At 36.0% G+C, this 16,083-nt stretch overlaps 1 protein-coding gene across 3 annotated transcripts in view; it reads left to right on the top strand.

The window, feature by feature from the left end:
* ANO3 (anoctamin 3) overlaps window positions 1–16,083 on the top strand; it is a 208,612-nt gene that overhangs the window by 130,595 nt on the left and 61,934 nt on the right. For all 3 annotated transcript variants that reach the window (XM_074884808.1, XM_074884807.1, XM_074884809.1), the window contains exons 5-6: window positions 11,591–11,743; window positions 13,502–13,602. In XM_074884808.1, coding sequence (XP_074740909.1) covers window positions 11,591–11,743; window positions 13,502–13,602 — 254 coding nt within the window. The remainder of the gene's footprint in view (window positions 1–11,590; window positions 11,744–13,501; window positions 13,603–16,083) is intronic.

The following is a 16,083-nucleotide window of genomic DNA, read 5'->3' as shown; positions in this document are numbered from 1 at the left end:
TGTTCACAGGTTTTTAGGCTGTTTCTGCAAGGCTAGCTGAATTAAGACAGAAATAATAATGGATGTTCTTGTTTGATTTTGCTGACATGTAGACAAAACCTTTTATGTTAAATGTGGCCTAAAAGACAGAAAAAATAATGCAGAATGTGCAGAATTTAGACTATGTTATAGAGCACTAAATATTATTAATAACAGGTAAGGCCACTACCAAAAATATCTAGTAACAGGTAATGTTTATCTACTAACAGCATTTCATTGTGCTAAAGCAAAGTATTTTTTGTATTTTCATGTAAAATATAAAATCACCACTAGCTGTGTTTTCTCCAAGCCCTGCATTCAGGACTCATAGGCAGCAGTAAGCTGACTTTCTTTCAGAGTTTAAAAAGGAGCCTTGTATTTTTATTAAGTTTAAACAAAAATGCACTTTCTATGTCTCAGTCTTCATATGTCCTGACCTACTGAACAAAGTGCTTCAGAGTTCAAAAACAGTCTTCTGAAGCCACATCTGGCTTTTAGCCTTAACAACTCCTTTTATCACAGCAATTACTTTGGAAACTTCCTTCTGCTTGTGTACTGTTTTTGCAAATGAGGCAACCAAGCAGGATTCTCCTCCTGTTTACTGTTTGCCTGCATCCACAGGAAAAAAGGCAGAGGGGATTTACATTAGTCTTAAATTAGCAAAGAAGGTTACTATTTTGCCTTTAGATTATTGTACAAGTCTTTGTGGCAATTAGTGGAAAATGTCTAAGGGAGACTTCTTCCCAAAACGGATATAAAACCAGCAAAAGGAGGCTTCTAATTCTCTTTGAGACTGTTGAAAGCAGAGACAACTGCTCTCCAGCTATACAGCTGGTAAGTACTCTCATATATTTGGAAAAGAAACTGATCTGTCATGATAAAAAAAGTCTGACCAGAAAATGAAAATGAGCAATACTGCATTGGCAAAGCGTACGAGGATAAAAGCGTATTGTCTTCTCTGCTTGTTACTGATTCCTAATTTAGGCTTGCTTTGAAAGGGTTGTTTTACACTTGAGAGACTCAGGGGAAAAATTACTAAAAAAGTTATTTTCAGTTAATGCTTGGTACTATTATTTGTCTTAGTGATGAGCTACTTGAATACTTCAGCAATAACAAACTTGTCTTGCTGACATGATGAAAGCCAGTATACATTTTTTTTTTCAAGAATTGTGTAGTGTTTCAGATCACATACATGATGCATCACTTTCCATAAATCTGATCTGTATTGCTGCAGTTTTAAAGCTTTAGAAACAGATAATTTTGATCCAGCATCTGGATGCCAATATTCATCTTGATAGTCATCTACTTTCCTCGTTTCTTTGGTTATGATTTATAACTCATAATCTCCTTTATTATAGGCAGGTATAATTTCAGAATCCACAGATTTCATGCTGAAAGATTGTGAGTTTTTCAGACCCATTATCCATCTCTGCCATCTTTTCATCACCCACTGTGGTTGAGATTGTGTAGAAAGTTTGACTTCACGTATGTGATTTTTGTCAAGGGATCTTGTGCAGAGTGATGCCAGCAAGCGGCTGCTGAGCAAAGTACAGAATGAGCAGTATCTGTCTTTGCAAGGGAAATACAGGAAATGAGAAGGTCCCTGGCTGGAAATCTGATATTTGAAATGTTCTAGTTTCACTAAGAAAGGAAAGCAGGCTTAAACAGACTTTATCACTTGAATGGAAGGCAACATTGGTCCAGAGAAGCAGCAAAGTGGATTCTTTTCCGTACCAATTACTATCACATGTATGGTGGCAAGATAGGAATATTTGAGAAATGACACTTTCATTTCCTTTCATTCACTGCATTGCTGTTACTCTCTTGGATCTGATGAATTTTTTATCAGATGAATTTTTTATCTAGGTAGTGTGTTTTGATATCTGCCAAGGTAAAGAAAGGATTTTTAGAACAAAGTTCAGACATTATCACTATGGATTCAGGAACTATAAAGAAATACTGACTATACAGTAGTTTAGTTTACTGCCTTTTTCTGGTATCAGCTGATACCCACTATAATACTGCATGTCCAGACTAGCTTTGTGTTGCAAATCTGAAACATTTTCAGTCTCCAGAAATGTTACATATAAGTAGTTTTAAATAACAGCTTAAATAAGCAATTGGCCCAAACATATGGAGGATAGTAGCTCTAGAGGGGTTGGTGCTGGTCTCTTCTCACGGGTGATTATTGACAGAACAAGGGGGAACAGCTTTAAACTCCAACAGGGGAGATTTAGACTGGACATTAGGAAAAAAATTTTCACAGAAAGAGTGGTCAGACAGTGAAATAAGCTGCCCAGGGAGGGGGTGGAGTCACCATCCCCGGATGTGTTTAAGGGTCGTTTAGATGAGATGCAGGGGGATATGGTGTAGGGGAGAACTTTGTAGAGTAGGGCTGATGGTTGGACTCGATGATCCCAAGGGTCTTTTCCAACCTGAATGATTCTGTGATTCTAATGAGCTGGACATATTGTTGAAAATTCATTCTAAATTGAGCAAAACTCGGTATGTTCAGTGTAGATTATTACAGTGGTTATTAAAGGATAATCTACCCGTGAAAACCTGAAATACATTGTTTAGGCATTTTACTGGATTATTTGAGATTTTGAACGTATCTATTCTTCTGTCTCCTGCAAAACAAATCTATTGCTAACAGAATTTCATGGTGGTTTTGAAAAATGGCATAAATTAAATGTAATATCTGCAGAATAAAAATGTTCTTCAATCTTAATGTTTTATTTTCCATACTTTTGCAGGGATTATTTTCTGTTTTCATTTTTCCTGTTTAAGGTCATGACTTTGTGTTGCACTGATTTGTGCTGTATGTCCTAATCCTGTCAATATATCACTAGTTTCACATACATTGGTTCACTCATAATCCTGTTCCTACGTTCAGTGGAAGTCAGGCATACATGCTGGAAGAGAAGGTTTGGCAATAAAAATGTTTCAGTGTGTAAATAAGAACAAGATGTTGTCAGCTGACAATGGTATACTGGAAAGGAGAATAGCAAAGGGAGTCTGGTAGATAAGGAGTAGTCCACAAATGCAGTCTAGCAACACAAAAGTAAATAAAGTTGAAGAGGCATGATAACAATTAAAATCATTATCCTGGAATAGAATAACATGGTAAAGTGCAACGGAAGTAAATTTCATTTATGCTTCTGGTGCATGGCTCTCATCTGCTGTGAGGTTTTGTTTAAAAAGGAAAAAAAAAAAAAAGCTCAGAAAATATTTCAGGACATGCAGGGAAAGTAGTAAGTAATTTTATCATAAAGATGAAAGTTTTAAAAAATAAACATGTAAAGAAAAATTTTTCAATGGTCATGTCATTATGCTTCTTAAGGCCTCCCTATTAGTCTTAAAGAGCAAATAGAAGTGGTTAAGTATTAAAAAGGGGAAGCTTTCTCCTGTCTCCAAACATCCTCCATCGCTGCTTCCTCAAACATTAACACTGAACAGACTTCTTTCAAAATTTTACATAAGATCACCTAAGCCTACTCCTTTCCTGAAGCAAAATGTATTTTTCATATTATATACAAATATATTTTTCATGCTTACTCTGTAAGTCTGAATAGAATGAAAATGGAAAAGAATGTCCTCTGTGAAGAAGCAAAAATAATTACTAATTCTTTAGTTTATTCCTCAAAAGTTAAACTGCAATTTTATTAGGAAGGTCAGGTATTTCTGGAAGTCGTCCTTTCTGTTCAGAAAACAGCTAGGTTCTGCACAGTACAGTGTAGTATACACAGAAATACATTAGCATGGGTAATTACGGCAGCCTGTCGTGTTAACCAGGCTGTGTTGTCTTTGATGCTCAAGATAGTTTGGATGTCTTTGCATATGCAAATATGTCCTCAGTTTTCTTTCCTAGGTTATTATGCTCATGGTTATTTGCAAAAGAAAAAAAAACCCACAAAACAATATACACTTAAAATCAATCAATCAATCTATATTTTTGGAATTAAGTATTTGAAAGGATGAATATAGTAAATCTACTTCTGGTTTATCCATTGCAAAAGCCTTCAAACACAAAAAGATGATTGCTAACTTAGTTGTGTGCTTAGAAAATTTCTCAAAACACACCTTAAGAGTATTCTTAATCAGAGTATGATTTTTTTAAATCAAAAAAAAGCTTCTCATACTATTTCAGAATATTTTCACAGCTAATTCTGTGTAATTTAAGAAGTTTGTAACCTTGTTGGGGTCCTAGCTTTGATTTTTAAACATCCTGAAACAAAGCAAGCATTAATTAGGAATCTCACTTTTGTTCATGGAAATAAGCCCATTGTAGTTAGCATCAGAAATGTATTGATTTCCAGAAAATACTTAAAGGTAAGAGTTGAGTCATAAACTCTGAACGTAGACACTAACCACTGAAATGGTGGCATTCTTCAGTGTGAATACTACTGAAGATATTAATGCAAAGTTCATGGTGATGGTGTTAGGGAGAATTAGTACTTAAACTGGGAGGTTTTCATTAATGAGCCAGTAATCCTTCTACTTAATAGTATCTTGTGAAGTTCTGGGAACAATGATAAATTATATGTGGCAGAATGTTTTATTTTATGAGAAATAACAGTTCTACTCAGAGTTAAGAACAGGAAAGCTATTCAGGCAGACTTTGCAGTTTTAGGTAGTTACCATGCCCAAGGATTTCACGCTTCAGACTTTACCTCTGTCAGAATTCCTGCCCTAGTTCCTGAAATTGTTTCCATGGCTACTTCTGTGTTATACATGATCTAATAGCCCTGAACTCAGTCATTATTATCTCTGAAACACCTCCTGAAAACTAAGACATGAAGAGATACAGAAAACTTCTTTCCTTGCCCCACTTTTGATAACCGGAGTGTTCTGCATTGTAAGCTTCATTCTCCTCCTCTTACTCTTCCATTCCAAGGTGATTTTCCTTGCAAGTCTACAAAGTGATTTTATATATATATATATACACACACACACACCCACACACATATATATATATAGGATGTTCCATACAGTCCTGTTTGGGCTGTAAGACTCCATGCCAATAAACTTTATGGTGGTGTTAACAAAAGTTTTATGTGTCAGCAGTAGGTCAGCTAACATGTTGTTGTTTCCATGAGGAAGCGAATACATTTCAAAGACTGTTTACTTGTCTTTCATTCTTTCTCCAATGTTTTCTGGTTCTACAACTTTTCCCTACATCTTTGTCTCTAAAAAAAATGCTCCTGGTGAGGTGGTGCTATTACTGGGTGGTAATGCTGGAACTCAGTGCTTCGATTCAGTTCTTCGATTTCCAGTAGCATCACTTTTTCTACTAGTGGATTCTTCCTTCCCTTCTCTTGTGTTTTTGCCCAGGGAAACTATAACAAGGCATCAAAGTAAGTCTCTCTTTAGTGTTTTGTTTCATTATTGGTAAGAGTTTATCAAAATGATTTTTCTCTAGCAGATTTAGATGTCAGAATTTGCAAGCTGTCTTAGGAAGGAAATAAATTTTGTTCCAAACATCATCACCATGAAATAGAAAGATTTTGGGGGGAGAAATTTAGCAAATTTAGGTGCAGATTGTAAAAGAAGATCCCTGAAGCCCAGCTGTGTGCATCCATCTATCTTTTGGATCCCAGATACTAGTCTGTTGGTATATTTACTTTCCTTTACATAATTTTACAAATGTAAATCCAAATAACACCACCCACGCAGAGGAAGGTTGAACTTCATCCTGTTTACTGTAGAGGCAAAATAAACATATCATGCTGTGGAGGCTTAATTCTTGTGTACTATTTCAGTTGGTCTTTATGTAAGTGAAATGCTTCTGTTGTTGATTATGACTGAGAATTTATATTCTATATGTGTTCATATAAATGTGAAACTTCCTTATGTTCTTTTCATTAAGGAAATGACAGGCCTTTGATATCAGAAATTGAAACACAGACTCTTCACTGCCTGAGCTACACCTCAATGTAAAAGTTGTTTCTCCCTGTATGGGTACCTTGGGTCAAAATAACCTGCTCCAGGCTGAGTCCAGTGTGCTCCGTGTGTGCTGCCAGACTAGGCCTCATGTGCTTTTACTGTTGTTTTATTTATAGCTATTGATTGTGAGAGTAACAGGTGAAACTAATTTTTAGATATATTATAAAGCAACTTATGAAGCACATGAGCAGCAAGCTACTAACAGATGATGTTAAATAGTAGTCAGCCTCTCTGTTTATGTGTACATATGTATAATATAGGTAGAAATCATGCTCATTTTCATTGCCATTGCTGGCCAATTTCAGGAAACTGTAAAGCAAATCATGAAATACAATTATGAAAGGTCTTGTTCCGTGCTTTTCATTTAGCATTTATATGTTAGATAATGGTAATGAAAATCTTATACGTGAAAGGAACAGGTTAGACAATTTCTTTCAGGTCAGACTTGATTTACTGGATGTTGATAGTTAGAATAAATTCATTATTAAAATAAACACATGTAGAATCTAATAATGCATCTTTTTTTAGGCTAAATTCACATTGAAATACTTTGAATTTTTGCCTGAATGAAAATTTCCTTGTTGCTGTTCCAACCAGAATCAATAATGACATGCATTTAAGTAGACATTGAGTTGATCAATCAAATAGTTTGAAGCAAAGATTCACAGGTTTGTATCTCAGTTGTCTGTACTATTTCATTGTGTAAAACAATTGCTCCAGCATGGGCTTCCCACAGGGTCACCTCCTCCTTCAGGCACATCCCCCTGCTCTGGCGTGGGGTCCCCCAGGGGCTGCAGGTGGGTCTCTGCTCCCCCGTGGGCCTCCCTGGGTGCAGGGCACAGCTGCCTCACCAGGGGCTGCACCAGGGGCTGCAGGGGAATCTCTGCTCTGGTGCCTGGAGCACCTCCTCCCCTCCTTCCTCACTGACCTTGGACTCTGCAGAGTTGTTTCTCTGACATATTCTCACTCATCTCTATGGCTGCAATTGCTGTTGTGCAGAAGCTTTTTCTCCCTTCTTAAATATGTTATTCCAAAGGCGCTACCACTGTTGCTGGTGGTCTCAGCCTTGGCCAGCAGCAGGTCTGTCTTGGAGCCAGCTGGCATTGGCTCGATCAGACACGGGGGAAGCTTCTAGCAGCTGGAAAAAGTTTAATCTACAAAGCGGCACAGTAGACTGAAATCAGTGGAGTTGAAAAAGTTGTAATTTCTGCGAATTGTGCTGTTTGAATTAATTGGGGAGAGAAAGAGCCTGTAAAGCAGCTGTTCCCCTTTTTAAAGAGGGCATTGCTTATTAATTAGAATCTGAAAAGTAGTTTCTTGAAAACGTTCTTCATGTTGGCTAAATCCAAGGAAATTCTTCTTGTACCATAGTTGAATAGAAATGTAAACTCTTTTTAATTTGTAACTTTGCCAAATGTTTGCATTATACTTTCATTTCACTTTTTTTGCTTGAGCAAAAGCTTCTTTTCCTAGGTTAAATTGATCAGTTTGTTTTGTCTTGTGTTACCTAAACTTCAGCTGAGTGATAATGTCAGTATTTTGAATTTTACACTTGTTTCAGACTTCAAAGCAGTGTGTCATGTTGTTGGTTATAATAGTCACAAGCTAGGACTTAGTCAAAAATGCTGACAAATAATAAAACCAAGGAACTGCAAGAGATCTGCAGTGGCAAAGCCTTTGGTAATATTTTACTCTGATGCAAACCCGTGTGTTACAATTCTGCATTATGAACAAGTTTACTGTTGAGTGAGGAAGCGCTTCACAGCCTCAGTACACAAATAGATAAGATTTAAAGTTCTTGTTTTTAAAGATTTGGGAAGAACAAGGTGAAGTTAAAACATTGAGTTTTCAAGCTGAGCTCTACAGCAATAGTCCAAAAGGAATTTTTCAAATCAAATTAAGTTTTCATATGTGTGTAAATGTTGGAAAGCTGATCAGGTGGATACTGTTTCAGAAAATCTGTAAAACTAAGAGGGTAGAGAGCATGAGGAGGATTAGAGAGAAAAATAAACATTGATCAGTCATTTTTATACCCATTTTTCAGGTGAAACAGGGAATCTTGAATAGAGGAGAGTGAGGGCTTTGCACAAAATACTTCTGATGCTTTTCTTCTCCACTGTGTTGAGAAAAAGGTGAAAGAATGAATCAGACATTTATTGGTCCAAACCAGCAGAAATCATAAATGTTCTTAGCCTGAATGCCCGTTGTACTAACAGACTGATTCACTGTGCTAGGTGTAGATAGTGGCCAGTATACCTTGACTGATATGTGTAATGGAAATTACTGCTTCCAGTTCTCTGTACACATTATGAAGCTCCTTCAGATCAGTTGAATAAACACCTAAATCACTGGATAAATTCTTCTACTGTCACAGGTATTCCTGCTAATATAGGTGGACAACATTGCTTGAGAATTGCACTAAAGTAAAACTAGTGGTGCCAGTAGCGTTAAAGTGAATCAGTCCTGAAATCGATAGAGTATAGATCAGGTTCACTGCACAATTGTGGTAAGTGGCTTCACTATTGCACTTCTCAACCTGTGTGGTAGTACTCTGGAAGTGGTTTGAGATGAATGCATGGGAAATTTCTCTCTACACAGCTCACTCTCTATTAAACATTGCCCCTGAAGAATTCTGTCTGGTGCAGATGAATCTGAGGGCATATTTGCATACTGTTGTTTATCTGAAAAAAAAACCCATGTTTTTCCAAAACTGTACAAAATCAGATACTTTAGAAATAAGGAAAGAAAGGCTAGAAATAATAATCCAAACAAAGGTAGAAGTGGTGGATTTAATTTTCAGAATGTCTATACAGAAATTGCATGAGCAAAAATTGTGTAAGTTCCAGATCTCCACTTTGGGGGAATTTTGGCCAGGCATTTTATATCTGATTTTGCCTGCTTCAGGGACCACAAAAGCAGCTCTAGTCTGCTTTTGTGTAATACTTGTGCTGGAGTTCTTCATTGTTGAAAAACAGATTCATTGCTTATGTCTTAAACCTGATAAAAGTCTGGGTATTCAAGAAATTGCATATTCAAACTTCCACTTTCAGACCTTTAGTCTACTACCTCACCTTCAAACCTCTGCATTTTGTATCTCTACATCATTACAACATTTTAGAAAAGAATAATGTTTTTACTACTATCCCCATTCAGAATTCTTAAAGGGGTGACAGACCCTATATTCAGTGTATTGATAATCTTGGTTAACAAGCTTGACTACCTTAATTTGGACTTCAGGTACTATTTATCTTAATTTTTTGAGATAAATAGAAATAGAAGAATGTTTAAAAAATAATAGAGTACAGGTATGCTATTCTTCAACAAGTGTTTAATCAATATATTAATAAATTATTTTCCATATTTTTCTGTTGTATTTAACTTAATTTCTCATGGGAATAAAAAAGGAAAACCTGAAGTCAAAAGCCAAGCAAAAGGAAAGGATATTATTTCCTGTTCACAACAAACTTGCAAAATAATTTCTGATTTGAAAATTATTCTTCCAATGGCTGTCCTTTTGTCCTAATTATTTTCCAGTTCCCATATTGTTTTTCTTGCTTACATTGGATGTCTTGTCTTTTCTGCCATTGTTCGTCTTTTCTCTAGATTTAGTAGTGTGTTTGGTTGTTATTTTTTTTTTTAGTGTTCTATAATGAATTAGTTAGTTCATGTTACTTTTTCTGTAATTTGGCCTGCTTCTTGACCCATCTTAAATTAGCATTTCCCCTCAGTTTGGCTAAGGGCAGGTATTCAGAGGTTCCTGGATTCTACATTATCTGTTATTTTGTGATGCAGGAAAGGTGCCAGTGGCCCGGGCGTACAGTGGGAGACAAGTGTGGTAGTGATCAGCCAGCACTCGTACACCAAAAGCCCCAGTATCTCATCTCTGCACTGTGCCTTGTAGCCCTGAGTGAGTTACACATCTCAGAGCAAGTTCCACACGAAGCAGATAAAAAATTCTGAAAATGACAAATGCCAATTCAAAGAGGAAAGAAAAGGATAGCACCTTTTCTGCTTAAAAATTAAGACCTTTACCCAGGTAGTAGAAGACTCAGGTTAGTTTCAGCTTAGCCTGGAGGGATTTCAATTCACCTCTTCTGTGTTCCAAAGACTGAAATTGCTTCCGCATCTGGATCATTGCACCTGAAGCAGGTTATGAAGGTGACAGCATAACTCTAGTCAAGTGGGACAAAGCTGAGATTTCAAACATCCATTTTGTATTTACAGACTTGTTAATAAAATAAGCAAGCAGGTGTGTACCTTGGAGCAGGTAACAGAATGCCTTTATGGTTAGTTTTGAAAAGTGTCATGTGGAAAAGACAAACAATTGATGTCATCACCAGCTGCTGAGGGGAAAAATAAGTTTAGTTGTACTTAAATTGAAGCTTAATGTACTTAAATAATGTTCCCAGATGTGTGATGATAGACTCTGTTGTAACACTGGGTGGTCTGAGAATGATTGTTCCTTGGTTTTTGCTTTGGGAGTTTAAAAAGCAGAGAAGGAGCAAGACTCTTGTTAGATAAGTTCAGTTTTTGCAGACTGAGGAGTTCTCAGAAGCACTAAATATGTAGAAAGTTGGCAATGAGGTATGTGGGAGTAAGAAAAACCTTTCATGTAGAAGCAAGTGAGCTGGTATCCAGTATTTATACTGCTGATATGCACTAACACTTGGTCCTATTATCAGTAGGGTTTGTAACTATAGGATATAACTCTGAATATTATAACTTTCATATCAAATAATCCAAACAGGATTAATTTCTAAGGCTAGCATCCTATTGTCTAAAAGATGCAGCATTCATAGACTTCTGGTCCCATATATACAAGTGTAATGTATCTTACTTCAGACGTACTTGTTCTGGACAGTTTGTTTTAAAATGAGTGCTGCATTCTCCAGAAGATGATGATAGTTTCTCAGTTTACCTTTTCAGATTTCCAAGTCTTCATAGTCTGACACCAGTTGATACAGTCACTGTCTGTTCTGAATCATGCAAAACACAGAATGCAAAAATAGCTTCCAGCAGCAGCATGTAAAGCAGGGTTTTCTGTATCAAGGTCAGAGAATCTCTTGTGTTTGTAAGCATGGTGGGAAGGAACTAGACAAGATTTAAACATTGCTAGCATGGCATTGAAAATGCACGTCAACTAGAATATCCAGGAAAACATTGCAATCAATAGCATTTCTTTATTAATTTTTTAGATTTATTTCTCTCTTGGAGAAAATACAAGTATGTTAGTTCTATAAAATTTAACCAGGTCCGAAGCTGGGAAACTTGGTTTTATTTACTTGCCTTTTTTTTTTTTTTTTAATTCCACGTGGAAAGTAAGGATTAATAGAAATTCTTGTCAATATATACAACACAACAATTTTATGGGTTTTGCACAGCTGAAATAAATAGCTACAATATGGGTTTTGTGGAGCTATTTTATTTTGTTTTGTTCTAATTAATTTAAAATCCTGAGCAACCAATGCATATGAACACCTGTTCTTGTGACTTCTTCACGTATTCATCCTGCAGATTTGTGGACATTTCCATGCTTTAGGCAATACTGTGTTACATGGAGTTTGCAGTGAGGCTCTTAGTCTTTCTTACTGCCATATTTAGTGCATTTTTCTTTTATCTTCTCCAGACTGATGCCATGGCATCATCAGGACTCTTCTTCAAGGATGGCAAAAAACGCATTGATTACATCTTGGTCTACAAAAAGTCAAGTCCACAGGTAGAAAAGAGAAGCACGTTTGAGAAAAATTTGAGAGCAGAAGGGTTGATGTTAGAACGAGAGGTGAGTCTTGTAGCTTATATGGCATAAAAAAACCTTTATAATACTGTCATACTTCACTGAATATATAAAAGATTCCTGACAATCTTACAAGACTCTCTAGTCAGGCTATTCCCACCATTTGTTTAATACTATTAAATTAATAATAACAGTTGTTTGATATTGTGTGTAGCATGTTTTGGGGATGCATGCTTACATGCACACACACAAAGCTGTGGTGCAATACAGAGGGAAAACTTGCACCTCTGTATGCTTGCAGAGCAGAAGAAGCTTCAGTAGCTCATGTTGTTGCTTTAATATATAATCTCTATGTCTTTCAGCAGTATGCGTGATACTAAATGTCTCTCTGTTTTTCAAGGGGTTAAGATCGTCATTGTTAAATTAATCCATCCCTAGTAATGACAGTATTAATATAAAAATAAAGGAAAACAGCCACGAAAATGGCCTTGGATTTTTGCTGTTTCATGGATTACTTGTAAACAGTCATGTATTTAGTCTGTCCTGAAGTAGAGCTCCTATACTTCATGTGGTTTTTATCCTGATTTATGCTCTTCAACTCAGCAGAATTACCTTACATGTTCTGTGTTAAAGCAATGAGCTTTTAACTGTTTTGAAGTACTTGAAGTTCTAGCTGGTAATGTAGCATCTTGAATGTTCATAAATAACTAACCTGACAGTGGATTAAAATTTCATTTTAAGGTTTTTAAAAATTGTTACAGTCTAGCAGTAGAAATATCTAGGTTTGTTTTGATTTCAATAAATATCCCAATCTCAGCTGGTGTCAATACAGAAGTATTGACACTTCAGAAAAAAAAAAGTGTTTATAAGAGCATAATTCTGGATACCAAGTGTTTTAATTTGTCTTCCAGTAGTATTTTTTTATCCACATCTTTTGAGAAAAATAAAATCTGAGAAATAGTATTACTGAACTGTGATATGACTTTATGGAACTGGTAGGTAGAATTGTGAACAATTTAAATTTTATTAACCCTTTAACTAAATTTTTTCTGCTTACCAAACTTTGCATTACTCAGGTTTTTGGGAAACTTAAATCAGACTCACCTCTACTGAAATATTTACTTATAAAAACTCAAGCAAATAGATCTGAGAGAAGGGTATGGAACTGAAGTGTTCGTAAGGAGAGATTAATATAGGAACCTGTAATGCTGAAACTCTTGTACAAATAAATCGGTGATGAAAAACATTTGTGTAGACTATTCCTTGTAATTTTACAAAAGATGTCAAGTTGTACAGAGATCACATTTATAAGTTCGTAGCAGATATTGCAATTACTTAACTGTTCCCTGGAGTTAACATTTTGGCAGAGTGGGACCTGCAGCCTTCTCTCAGCTGTTTGTATGTCTCTAGCAGCTGAGCACTATTCTCCTTAAATGGGAGACACACCAAATGGTCTTCAAACTGCTCATCTAAGATGATTTTGAGGGGATTGGAAATTAATTCATTTAATCCATGTCAAAAAATGCTGCATAAAGTCTTTCTCTACTTTTGCTATGTTTATAAGCAGAGATCTGTCCTACAGATTCCTTTTGACAGTTACTAATTTACTCATATTATAGGGTTAGGGAGGAAAAAAAAAAAGTTATTACTTTGCCTAACTGAGAGCACTTACAGTGTTTTCAGACTTCCATGGCCACTTCAGGCTTAAAAGCAGAATTTGACCCTGAAGAATGCTTTTAAAACAGTGAATGCCATAAAGGTTTGAATTATTAATATGTATTTGTTTGTTACCGCTCTTTACAGCCAGCTGTTACCAACAGTGATATCATGTTTGTTAAAATTCACTGTCCATGGGAGACATTGTGCAAATATGCAGAAAGAATGAACATCAGGATGCCTTTCAGGTATTGTGGAAACTATTTTAAGAAACTTGTAATTTACTGCTTAATATTGGAAGCTCGTTACTTACCGTAAGGCAGTCTTTGCTGCGTTGTGGCCAGGCATGTTTATATTTAACTTAGTGAGGTGATAGAGGGGAGAAACAAATAATAGGCGCTGTTCTTTTCACATTTACTTGTGGTACTTGTTTTTAAGCTTACCTTCCAAGTCAAATCAAGCATGTCTTTAGAAATACTGTTAGTAGTTCACACATTGTTTTGTCTGTCCTTAGCAGAGTTTCAGATATTCTCCATCTGAGCTCAAGTGTTCTCCATGATTTTAAGGTATTTCTGCAGTCTTACCTAAAGGCAAGTGAAATGACAGAAATAGCTTGTGTCTCCTTTGTCTCCAATGTAACACATACTGGCATACTTTGAATAAAATGAGATACCTTTATTTCTTGGTCCTATGAACTGAAATGAATTCCTTGTCTATGTGCTAAACAAATTCTATCATATGTTTTTGCAATAAGTATTTGTTATATATTTGTAGGACAAGTTAGTATCTCCTGCAGTACTACAGAAGTTTTTAAAGGAGAAAGTGTCCCTTTTCAAATCAATTAATAGTGTTCTTCCAGAGAGAAGAGCATGTAGTGTGCTGTAATCCTCATAGGGAGTTAAAGTAGTAACTAGATGCCAAAGCTCTGTGACTCACAGAAAATACCCTTACAGCACTCCTTTCTCACTTGGATTGCCAAGTGCTCTATCTTTCATGTCCCTGCTGATTTCAGCTATTGCGATGTGGCTCTCTTGCATTGGTCCTAAGCCAGAAAGAGTCATTGTGAAGCATCCTTTGCTCAAAACTTCCTTCAAATACCCAGTTCTGTACTGAGCTTCCACATCATCCCATTAAGCCTTCAAAGTCCTTCCCACAAAAAAAATGTTTTCTGTAGCAGCCATCTTCCATATGTTTGAGAAGATTATTATATTGCTATTTGAGTTTCTCTAGTTTAAGTAATTACTTGTCAACATTTTAAATATAGGAATGTTTGCATATGTGTATACACACACATAAAAAATCTACATTCCAATTAAAAAATAGTTCTTTCTTGCTTTTGATACTTGAAGTCACAAAATTAAATTAGGATTTAGTAATGGTTTGTGTTCTTCATCATTTTAGTAACTTCACAGATCGGTAGTGCTCTTGAGAAAAAAAAGGGCTGACTTGCAATGCTGCTTTATTTGGAAGGCATTCAAAGTTTATTATATTATTAACTGACATGTAAATGTATTCTCTTTATTTTTCTTTTCTTCCCAAAGTGTCTGATCCATGTTTCTTTGTCTCTGGGTTGTTGCTTTAGCTTCCTTTTATCACATTCTGTTCGGTACACCAAAAGTAGATAAAATGCTAACTTCTGCTGCTTCACCTTGTTGGAATTTTGCTGTAGAATGAAACATTTACTTGCTAAGAAAAAAGTCCGCTGTCCACCTGTACCTCCATAATAGTACTGTGAGAAATGGTAAATTGATCACCATTTCTTTTCTCTTTAAAAAGATGTTAGTAGGAATTTAATTTAAACTTGTGTGAATAATTCAGACAGGCTATTTCTTTAATTTCCATACTTCTTAAAAAATAAGAGTGAAAACAGTTTTCTTGTGAACACAAAGTGGATGTAGCAGAATAGAACAAAGGTCTGTCTTGCTCTGCCAACAGCCAGTCTGAAGTGTCCAATACAGAAGCTGAGCAGATCTAGAGGAGTGTTTCATGATGCCTTCTCTCTTCCCAGAAGGCTGTGGTTTAGAGGCTTTCTGAGGCAGAGTTCATGTCTTCATCTTTGCTTATACTAGCCCCTGATGGCTTTTCATGGATGCAAAAATAGCCATCTACATTTCCGTAACAGTATCCTGTGACCATGCATTTTATAATTCAATTGCATGTTCTGTCAAAAGCACTTTTGTTTGTTTTAAGTCTTGAGCTTGCTTATTTCAATCAAACTTTTCTTAACCGGATGGCATATATTGTTTCCCTGAGATCACTATTTTCTCCGTTCACTGGACAGAGGAAGCTCAAATCATACAATTATAGTGAACTAGAGTAGTTCCCTCCCAAGATGTTTTAGGTTGCCCTTAGGTTGTTTTAGGTAGTCCTGCAAGGAGCAAGGAGTTCAACTTGATGATCCTTATGGGTCCCTTACAACTTGAGACATTCTATGATTCTAAGAAGAGATTATTTCTTTTAGCCTTTATCTGATTTATCAGTGGTTTCTGACTGTCCGTTTTTAATACATAATCAAAGAAGAGAGCTAACCTTCCCTGCAGTACTTTAAGGTAGTACACCCTTGTTCTCAGGCACTGTATTGCAAAATTCTGGCTTTTGGTTACGGTCACTAAAATATGTCAGTATTATATATGAATAATACATGAAGAATTAAACTCATGCTTTTTAGGTTCACTTGGCTCAATCCAGGAATCTAAACAAAATCAATAGAATTATTACACAGGTTAAGA

The sequence above is a fragment of the Strix uralensis genome, chromosome 15 (assembly GCF_047716275.1).
Source record: "Strix uralensis isolate ZFMK-TIS-50842 chromosome 15, bStrUra1, whole genome shotgun sequence".
Lineage (NCBI taxonomy): Eukaryota > Metazoa > Chordata > Aves > Strigiformes > Strigidae > Strix > Strix uralensis.
This window is presented reverse-complemented; position numbering and strand designations above follow the sequence as displayed.